This window comes from Anomaloglossus baeobatrachus, chromosome 4, assembly GCF_048569485.1.
Source record: "Anomaloglossus baeobatrachus isolate aAnoBae1 chromosome 4, aAnoBae1.hap1, whole genome shotgun sequence".
NCBI lineage: Eukaryota > Metazoa > Chordata > Amphibia > Anura > Aromobatidae > Anomaloglossus > Anomaloglossus baeobatrachus.
Genome location: NC_134356.1, coordinates 470178218 through 470189392, shown reverse-complemented (window position 1 = coordinate 470189392; position 11175 = coordinate 470178218). Strand labels below are relative to the sequence as shown.

The 11175-nt window shown below is 43.8% G+C and overlaps 1 protein-coding gene across 1 annotated transcript in view; it reads right to left on the bottom strand.

Annotated features, from left to right (window-relative positions):
- Positions 1–1051, bottom strand: part of LOC142302549 (uncharacterized) — a 1627-nt gene extending 576 nt beyond the window's left edge. Inside the window, exons 1-2 of the mRNA XM_075343655.1 lie at positions 149–1051; positions 1–77 (exon numbers count right to left, since the gene is read on the bottom strand). The exon at positions 1–77 is cut by the window's left edge and continues 52 nt beyond it. Of these exons, the coding sequence (XP_075199770.1) occupies positions 1–77; positions 149–1051 (980 nt within the window). The remainder of the gene's footprint in view (positions 78–148) is intronic.
- Positions 1052–11175: the final 10124 nt, after the last annotated feature.

The following is an 11175-nucleotide window of genomic DNA, read 5'->3' as shown; positions in this document are numbered from 1 at the left end:
TTATGCTCCTTAACGCCGATAATAGTGTAGCGCAGTCCGCGGTGGATGTATTCCGTCCTCTCGTTCCACTCTGCAATCTGTTATAGGAGAACGTTAGAAAAACCCCTGATCTACAGCACCGGACCGCGCAGGTCTGGACCCTACTTACCGTCATGTTCTGTACAACGCATGGCCTCTGTAGGTGCTGCAATATTAAGAGTGCCTGGAGATAACGGGTCACTTCTGAGTCGGCTGTATTCACTCTCCGTCTTTCAATTCCACGTATTCGGGCAAGAAATGACGGTTTTGCCACCTCCAATAGCCGGCGGCATTCTTCCGGTGTCTTCGTAGGGCGCATTAGTGCGTCGTACCGCTTGCAAACAATTTCTCGACACGTCCCCTTGTATAATATCTTTTGGAGGTCAGTTGTAGAGCTCATGAAGATCTCACAGGCACGATAAAGTTGCGGCCTAGATATGCTTAAATTTGTTGCATTCATATGATACGAGGTAAATCTTCGTACGTGTTTAAGCATTACCAGCGCTGTTGCCTTCGTGAGCGGCAAGCTACACAGCTTGGTAAAAAAATCGTTCGTCTTGGCGGGTCTTCGTAGGTACTCGAGGCTAACGGTTCTGGGGTTCACGTAGTAAAGAAATCTGGCGATATTTGAGACCTCTGCCTTCCAACCCCGTGTCTGAAGGGTACCCTTCAGGTACTGTGCGTACTCCCTAAGCATGGGGTGGTTAGCGGAGTGGCGTTTGTACAGGCCAGCGGCTCTTGAAGCTGTGCGGCTCGGTATCCTCCATTGCGTGTCCCGCTCCCTTTGTGTACTAGCATCTGGGGCCTCCCCGTCGGATAGATGTTCAGACATGTTAGCGGTAATTTCTGCCTCCGGGCCCGGTCCCTCCCTTTGTGTACTAGCATCTGGGGCCTCCCCGTCGGATAGATGTTCAGACATGTTAGCGGTAATTTCTGCCTCCGGGCCCGGTCCCTCCGAGTCGTCAGCGGATAGAACAGGGAGCGGGTCATGTTCAACCTGTGAATCCCGTTCCTGCTGACTTTGATGCGGCATCTCGTCTGTTGCGGTCTCTCCCCCACTAACGGATACAGATGGTGTATGTATGGAGTCCAAACGCGGCTTGCCTGTCACCAAAAATCCGCGTTGTTCCAAAAAAAACACTACCTCGTCCAGGGATGCGAGAGGCTTGAGGTCGCAAAATTGAACGGTAGTACCTTTTCCTGCAACTCGGTCTAGACAGCGCTTCGCCGAGGTCAACGCCTCTTCTATCTCGGAGTCGGTCAGTCTCCGCATGCAAACCCTTCGCAGGTGGGTAGACAGATATTTGCTTGCCGTATGACAAACGGGGCACGTGAGGGCTGTACGCCGGTGGCTGAAACGAGAGAAAAAAAAATACATTTTTCAGACTTCCGAGATCTGACCGGCGTCGGCAGCCCCCTGTATCCGAAAAGGGCTCCAGGCAATCTCGCCAGAGAGTCCTTGGGACTTTGAATAATTTTCAACATTTTCAGACTTCCGTAGTCAGCGAGCGCTGACTATGCCGGAGGACTCCCGAGCCGCGGACTGTTTTTCGCGCATGTCCCGCTGGTGCCTGGGCCCCGAGGGTACGTTCTCGGGCCAAAACGCATCGATATCGCGTGTGCGTTTCTTTGTCCGGGGGACCCCAGACTGCCATCCGAACGCGTGGAAGTCGAGCCCGGATTGTTTTTCGCGCATGCCCCGCTGACACCCACGGAGCTCAAAGGGGAACCCCGCGTTGGCATGCCTGGGCCCATAGGGCCACGAGGGAAAGTTCACAGGCAAAAACGCATCGAAATCGCGTGTGCGTTTTCTTTGTTTTTTTGTCCGGGGGGCCCCCGGGCGAATTCTGGACTTATTCCCCCCGTGATTTGGATAAAACCTGAACATTTTCAGGCCCCCGCGACCTTCCGGAGGTGCCGGGGCCCCCAGGAGCCCGAGCGGGGCCCCGGGCACTCTTGCCCGACTGCCCTCGGCGCTTGGATGAAAGCTGGAAAATTTCAGGCTCCTGCCACCTTCCGGAGGTGCCGGGACCCCGACCTTCCGGAGGTGCAGGGACCCCGGAGGTGCAGGTGGGTAGACAGATATTTGCTTGCCGTATGACAAACGGGGCACGTGAGGGCTGTACGCCGGTGGCTAAAGCGAGAGGCGCTACATGTTATTTTAAGGCATTCAGATAATTTTAGTTGGTCATACATCGCAGTTTACTTACGGTTCCATCGTTAGCGGGATCACATAGCGGTGTACGGCGTCCTGTTTGACCGACTAGCTGTGGCTGCACTCGTGTTATCGGTCCTTGGCGTCCGCACCTGTTCGGTTGATCACCTGGGCGTGTCTTTGATGAGTCATCCACTGGGCTGCCATCCGTACGCGTGCGTGGAAGTCGAGCGTCCGCACCTGTTCGGTTGATCACCTGGGTGTGTCTTTGTTGAGTCATCCACTGGGCCGCCATTCGTACGCATGGAAGTCGAGCGTCCGCACCCGTTCGGGTGATCAGCAGGTACGTGCTTTCTTTGTTGCGGTAACTACGGGGCTGCCAACTACGGGGCTGCCATCCACGGGGCTGCCATCCACGGGGCTGCCATCCACTGGGCTGCCATCCACTGGGCTGCCATCCGTATGGGTGAAAGTCACCAACAGCGGTGCTAACTGGATCCTATCCTGTGTGCTACTCCTGCTGTCCTTGGTGACACGTTAGACATTTCTGGTCACCAACAAAATGGCTCCGCACTGTGTCCCTACATGTCATTCTCTGTTATCTGTTGGAAACACTCAGATTAGGAGGGGGAAGGCATGCCATCACACACAGGAGAGCAGACTCTGCCCACATTACTGCAGCTGTAATGTGAGCTTTTTCTACAGTGGGATTTCTGTAGGATTTCAGAAGCTGCTCCCCCTAGTGTTTAACAGTGGAAAATATCAAACTTTTTAATTTTTTTTTTTTATATTTTGCTCAATTAAAAACAAATAATAATATTTAAACAAAACATTAAAACATTATTACTTTACATTTTTTCAGTTATTGAAATTCTTTTTTTTTTTTTTTTTTGACGACACCTTCCCTTTAAGCTCTATTCAAGCTCTTTCTGTACCAACGGTCGTCTGATGCGTGTATCGATGTGTGTAAATACTAACCTGTACGGCTACATGTGCACGCTGCAGTGTTTTCTGCACACAAACTGCAACCAAAACTGCACCTTGTCAGAGAGAGCCTGGAAATGTCCCAAAAACGCTTTGATGCGTTTTGGATGCGTTTTTGGTGCGTTTATGTCATTGCATTTTTTAGTTTCAACAGTTTTATTAGAGTTTAGCAAGGTACAATAATAATAGAGACAAGTAAAACATTCAAAATAATCCATGTTTACAATCGTGTGTCTCGATATAATAGTCTTCAAATGCAATATATTTAACATTTTCAGTTCTTGTCTGTACCAGATAGCATGTTCAATCTTAACTCAATTTCAGTAGCAAAATCAATAAGTAACTGGGATGTGGGGTAATAAACAGGGTAAACATTAACAAGTATATAAGGTAACTACTGTAGTGGTGTATGTTTAGTTGCATTACTAATCTAACCACAAGGAGAAATTTCTCATATAAATGTGTATTAGAACGTGTCTTTCATTTTTAAATAAGGCAGTTGTACTTCACATAGCGAGTAAAATAATCTCTTGGGTTGTATCCAGGGGTCCCAAATCGCACAGAAGTGATCTGAGGTATCATTTTTGACAGCCTCAATCTTTTCATATCGCATAATAGTGTTAATTCTTTGCTTGACCACCTCTTTTGATAAGACTGGAGATTTCCACTGGCTTGCTATATAAATTTTAGCTGCTAGGGTGATATATGATACCAGCTTGTAACACTTACAGTATTAGATATGCCGTAAGAACCTCAGGTGAATACACTCCAGGGTTATCAGTGAAGCTATTTCTAATGGAGGAGATTTCTTTCCATAAGCCAGCCACCACTGGACATGTCCACCAAATGTGGGCCATGTCACCTTTTTGACCGCATCCCCTAAAGCAGCGATCCGAGACCCCTGGATATATTTTACTTAAGAAGGCTGGTACATGATATGCCCTATGTAAAACTTTAATGGATGTTTCTGTTAGAGAAATTTGATTACTACCTCGAGTGATGTTTTCGTAACACTTTCTCTACCTCTCTGGAGTCAGTGCTATCCCCAGATCTTCCTCCCATTGATCCATTACCCTCAATTTAGGACCCAGGTCTGGGTGGTTCAGGGTGTTATAAAACTCTGATATTATGCCTTTCCCCCCGGGACAAAAATACACACTCTTTCGAAAGCTGTTGGGTTCAGTGTTCTTCTTTCCTGCAACAATGTGTGTATGAAGTGATATACCTGCTCAATTCTAAAGAACTCTTCCCTTGGAGGTGAGAACTTGTTTAACATTTCAGGTTTAGTATATAGGGTGAACAGCGGGGCCAAATGATGTAAGTGTGTGATTCCTTTTTCTATCCACCAAGAGAAACCACTAGAGCAGACTCCCGGAATAAACATCGGATTGTGGAAAAAATACAGAAGCGGAGATGGGACTGTTTGTAACTTATGTTGAAACCTACTGGTCCGCCATAGCTTAATCATATTGAAGGAGAAGGGGGGAGTCTCTGCCAACTTCAGGGGCAACAAACCCGTTATCCATAGTAGACTACTTAGTGTATAAGGGGCTAGAAGCGTATTTTCTAGACCCACTCATCTAGGGGCACCATTGCCCATCATGACCGCAGAGGCCTGGGCGAATTGGGCGGCTTTATGATATAAGGTGAAGTTAGGGAGAGACACATCCCCCCCCCACCGTCTGTGAAGAAAGAGTGTGTTGCGCAATTCTAGCCCTCTTGTTATTCCAAATAAATTTAGCGATTTCTTTGTGGATCTTTACAAACATGCTATGAGGTATTGGAATGGGTAAGGATCTAAATAAATATAAAAACCTCGGGAGAGTGACCATTTTTATTGCATGGACTCTTCCCAAGAAAGAAACTGAGGACATAGACCACTTTTTTAAATCCGATAGCATTTGTTGAATAAGAGGATTGAGATTCCATTTGAATAGAGTATTCCAATGACTGGTCAAATTAATCCCTAGATAAGGAATGTAATGGGATTGTTTCTGAAATTTGAAGTTAGAGTGAATAGCGTTCTGGGTGTCGGAAGGTGTGTTCAGAAAAAGGACTTCTGTTTTGTCTATGTTAACCCGAAGGCCTGACAGTTTTTCGAGTTTGTTCAGTAGGTCAAATAAATTTGGGAGAGAGATATGTGGATTCGTCAGTGTCAACAGAAGGTTGCCTGTGAATAGACTAAGTTTATACATCTCTTGTCCTATCTTGTTTCCTCTTATGTCTGAGTGCTCCCGGATGACCTGAGCCAGAGGCTCCATCGCCAGAGCAAATAGGGTGGGTGATAATGGGCACCCTTTTCTGGTACCTCGTTTTATGCATATAGGCTGTGGGGCTGTAGTTGGTAGTTTTAAATAGGCCATGGGGTTGTTGTATAGTAATTGGATGGTACGATGATCCACTTGATCAGGGTGGATAAGTGACTGTAGACCCTCGTTAATTCTTTTTGCTAATATACTGTAGATGTAAAAAGTTTTAGATCCACATTTAAAAGCAAGATGGGCCTATAATTTTTTATCTGTAGGGGATCTTTTTTGGGGTTTGGAATGACTGTTATGTGGGCTAATAAGAATTCTGGGGACATTGGCTTTCCTTCTAATATATCATTAAAAATTTTGAAAGCTTGAGGTTTTAGTATGTGGAGAAATTTCTTATAGTAGATTGCCGAGAGCCCATCCGGGCCCGGTGCCTTATGAGGTTTTAGCTTTTTAACCGCTTCCTCCACCTCTTCGTTTGTAATCTTTGCCTGGAGCAATGTTGCAAAGCTTGGGGATAATGAGGGAATGTTTATAGAATTCAAAAAATTATCTATCTCAAATACAGTTAGGTCCAGAAATATTTGGACAGTGACACAATTTTCGCGAGTTGGGCTCTGCATGCCACCAGATTGGATTTGAAATGAAACCTCTACAACAGAATTCAAGTGCAGATTGTAACGTTTAATTTGAAGGTTTGAACAAAAATATCTGATAGAAATTGTAGGAATTGTACACATTTCTTTACAAACACTCCACATTTTAGGAGGTCAAAAGTAATTGGACAAATAAACCAAACCCCCAAAAAAATTTTTTATTTTCAATATTTTGTTGCGAATCCTTTGGAGGCAATCACTGCCTTGAGTCTGGAACCCATGGACATCACCAAACGCTGGGTTTCCTCCTTCTTAATGCTTTGCCAGGCCTTTACAGCCGCAGCCTTCAGGTCTTGCTTGTTTGTGGGTCTTTCCGTCTTAAGTCTGGATTTGAGCAAGTGAAATGCATGCTCAATTGGGTTAAGATCTGGTGATTGACTTGGCCATTGCAGAATGTTCCACTTTTTTGCACTCATGAACTCCTGGGTAGCTTTGGCTGTATGCTTGGGGTCATTGTCCATCTGTACTATGAAGCGCCGTCCGATCAACTTTGCGGCATTTGGCTGAATCTGGGCTGAAAGTATATCCCGGTACACTTCAGAATTCATCCGGCTACTCTTGTCTGCTGTTATGTCATCAATAAACACAAGTGACCCAGTGCCATTGAAAGCCATGCATGCCCATGCCATCACGTTGCCTCCACCATGTTTTACAGAGGATGTGGTGTGCCTTGGATCATGTGCCGTTCCCTTTCTTCTCCAAACTTTTTTCTTCCCATCATTCTGGTACAGGTTGATCTTTGTCTCATCTGTCCATAGAATACTTTTCCAGAACTGAGCTGGCTTCATGAGGTGTTTTTCAGCAAATTTAACTCTGGCCTGTCTATTTTTGGAATTGATGAATGGTTTGCATCTAGATGTGAACCCTTTGTATTTACTTTCATGGAGTCTTCTCTTTACTGTTGACTTGGAGACAGATACACCTACTTCACTGAGAGTGTTCTGGACTTCAGTTGATGTTGTGAACGGGTTCTTCTTCACCAAAGAAAGTATGCGGTGATCATCCACCACTGTTGTCATCCGTGGACGCCCAGGCCTTTTTGAGTTCCCAAGCTCACCAGTCAATTCCTTTTTTCTCAGAATGTACCCGACTGTTGATTTTGCTACTCCAAGCATGTCTGCTATCTCTCTGATGGATTTTTTCTTTTTTTTCAGCCTCAGGATTTTCTGCTTCACCTCAATTGAGAGTTCCTTAGACCGCATGTTGTCTGGTCACAGCAACAGCTTCCAAATGCAAAACCACACACCTGTAATCAACCCCAGACCTTTTAACTACTTCATTGATTACAGGTTAACGAGGGAGACCCTTCAGAGTTAATTGCAGCCCTTAGAATCCCTTGTCCAATTACTTTTGGTCCCTTGAAAAAGAGGAGGCTATGCATTACAGAGCTATGATTCCTAAACTCTTTCTCCGATTTGGATGTGAAAACTCTCATATTGCAGCTGGGAGTGTGCACTTTCAGCCCATATTATATATATAATTGTATTTCTGAACATGTTTTTGTAAACAGCTAAAATAACAAAACTTGTGTCACTGTCCAAATATTTCTGAACCTAACTGTATAGGTGTTTGATTTGGTTGTCTATAGAGGGATTGATAGAAGTCATGGAAAAGTTTGTAAACTTTATCAGGGTTAGAGGTTTGACTGCCATGTGTATCATTTAATGTGTACACTGAAATGAATCTTTTCTTTATCTCTCAGTTTATTGGCTAATAGTTTGTCCATCTTATTGGAAAGTCTGTAATATGTCGCTTGAGTCCATCTTAGCGCACGTTCCGTCTTTGTTGTCAATAAGGTTTGCAATTGAAGTTTAATATCTGAAATGCGTTTGGAGAGGTAAAGAGTGGGGTGTGCTTGATTAGCTGTTTCCAATTTTAATAAAGTATTCTCTAAATCTCTTTGGGCCGAGTTTCTCTTTCTTCTTTGTGGATGCAATTTTGATAAAGGAGCCAGTGATGAACTTTTTGTGTGCTAGCCAGAGGGTACCTGCCTTTGTTTCTGAATTCTGATTGGTAGTAAGATAGGTGTTCAGGTCTTCCTCTATATATTTTATTGTTTCTTGGTTGGTTAACAGGGATTCATTTAGCCTCCATCTGTACACTCTAGATGTCACAAAGTCTAATTTGAAAACCGACAGTTCACAGTCGTGGTCTGACCATGCTGAGGGGATATGTCTAGAGTATAGTAGGGCTGGGAGATTCGCCTGAGTTAGTCAGTATATAGTCTATTCTTGAATAAGAATGGTGTGCTGGGGAGAAATATGTATATCCTCTCGTTGACCCGTTCGACTCCCTCCACGTATCTGCCAATGTGTGTTTTTTTTCAGGACCGCATTTAGCATTTTTCTATCTGATTTTGAAATGTCTGCCCTTTTAGCCGAGCAGCTGTTTAATACGGTATTTAGGGTTAGGTTAAAGGTCCCCCCCAGATTATAGTGTCGAACTCCCCTGTCAGAATCCACTTAGAGATAGCTGTGAGAGTTTGTTTTTGTTGCGAGGGTGGGGCGCAACTGCTAAGTAGGCAGAGTTTTTTGGATTGTATCTCCATCCAGACTGCTACAAACCGTCCCTCCCAATCCGAATGTGTACCCAAAACCTGCATAGGAAAAGAGTTGTGCAAACAGATCATGTTTCCCCTATTCTTCGTAACATTAGCGGAGATAAAGAATCTACTGTATTGGGAGTGGAAATATTTAGGTTGGGAGGATGTAGAGAAGTGGCTTTCTTGTAGTAGTATGACCTCTGGTTTATGATGCATGTAATTAGAAAAGCCCGCCTTCTCTTCTGTGGGCTGTTAAAGCCTCTAACATTATGGGATAATACTCTAAAAGCCATCATAGTTTGCAAAGCTATCTGAAACACCAAAAACATGCCTACATCTATTTTGGCTCTCTCCGCCCTTAGAGAGGCAACTTTCAAAAATGCATTCATGGTACAGCAGTAGTCATAACAGTAAAAGAAAACTGTAACATATAAACTGTAGTGCCGTAACAAAAGTACAATACACAGTAGAGATCCATATTCATGGAAATGTGGTAGAAAAGCAATACTAACGTCGTATAACTGATCTACACTGGTTGGGGTTCAGGATTCGTACCTGACATCTAGTGTGCGGGGTTCGAACACAGACTTCTCACGGACGTTTGGATGCTGAATAAAGCTTGTTGAAAGGTTGCAGCACAGCCAATCGACAAGCTTTCAGCAAGAAGCCTGGATGCTATTGGGAATAAAATAAGTAAATAAAAGAAATAAAAAATGATATGGGGTTTTCTTTATTTTTGATAACCAGCAAAGATACAGCAGACAGCTGGGGCTGGTATTATCAGGCTGGGAATGCCAATGAATTTTTAGCCCTTCTGGGCCTAAAAATACCAGCCCATAGCCACCCCAGAAGAACAACATCAATTAGATGCGCCTATTCTGGTGATTAACCTGTTCTTCCCGATTGCCATATGTGGTGGCAATCAGGGTAACATTTTTAGGGTTGATGTCAGCTGTGAATTGACATCTGGCATCAAGCCCAGGAGTTAGTAATGGAGAGGTGTCTATCAGACATCCCCATTACTAACTGAGTAAAGGCTACTTTACATGCTGCGACATCGCTAGAGATCTCGTTAGCGATGTGAAATTGTAGATCGCAAGTACGATCTTTTGAGATCGCACATGCGGCAAATGACCTATGTGCGATCTCAAAAGATCGCACTTGCGATCTAGAATTTCACTTCGCTAATGAGATCGCTAGCGATGTTGCAGCATGTAAAGTACCCTTAAGTGTAAAGTAAAAAATACACACAGGAAGAAATAGTTTATTTGAATACAGGCTTTCTCTCCCTACACTCCCTTGTTCATCAATTTATAATTAGATAAAGGTTAGTCACTTGCATTCAGCAGCAGGCACACAATTTCTCAAGCTCTACAGCCCTCAGCTTTTTTTTTTTTACTTTGGATGGTTATCAAAAATAAAGAGGGTGTCAAGCTGTTTTTTAAATTATTTATTTATAAATAAAATTTTTTAAAAACCAGCGTGGGGTCCCCCTTAATATTGATAACCAGCCAAGGTAAAGCAGATCACTGCTGGCTGGTATTATCAGGTTCGGAAGGCCCATGGGTTATGTAGCGCTTCCCAGACTTAAAATAGCAGCCCGCAGCCACCCCAGAATTTGTGAATCTATTAGATGCGCCAATTCTTGCATTTTACCCGGCTCTTGCCAATTGCCCTGGTGTGGTGGCAATCAGAGTAATTTTTTTGGGGTTGATGTCATCTGTGAATAGACATCTGAAATCAATCCCTGGGGATAGTAATGGAGAGGCATCTATCAGACAGCCTAATTACTAACTCGGTAAGTGTAAAGTACAAAAAAACACATACACAGAAAGAAATAGTTTATTTGAATGAAAACTTCCCCTCCGAACACTCTCTTGTTCAACAATTTATTAATTTAAATAAATCCTCAAAGTTCAGACATAATCCACGAGTTTATTCATTTTAAAAAATCCTCGAAGTTCCGACGTAATCCAATGGCCGTAATCTTCATTTCTCATGAGTGCGAGAAATTCAGTGGTTGCTGCTAACTACAAGTGACCTGTGGAGCCTCATTATGACAACGTTCGGAAAATAATCCTCTATAGGATTTGATGGACATCATAGGACATTACATTATTGGATTAAGTTGGAACTTGACATAGGATTTTTCTAAAATGAATAAATTGGTGAACAAGGGAGTGTGAGAGAGTCTTTATTCATATAAACTATTTTATTTTGTATTTTATTTTTTTTTACCTACTGGTTTAGTATTGGGAGTGTTGGATAAATGTCTATCCATTATTAAACCCTGGGCTTGATGCCAGCTGTCAATTCACAGCTGACATAAATCCCAAAAAATATTACCCTCATTGCCACCGCTTAAGGGCAATCAGGAAAAGCCAAGTAAAGTGCCAGAATTGGTGCAGCTAATGGATACGCCAGTTCTGGGGCGGCTGTGGGCTGCTATTTTTAGGCTGGGAAAGGCCAAATAATCATGGGCCTCCCCACCCTAATATTACCAGCCCATAGCTGTCTGCTGTACCTTGGCTGATTCTGAAAAATGAGGGGAATCCATATGTAGGA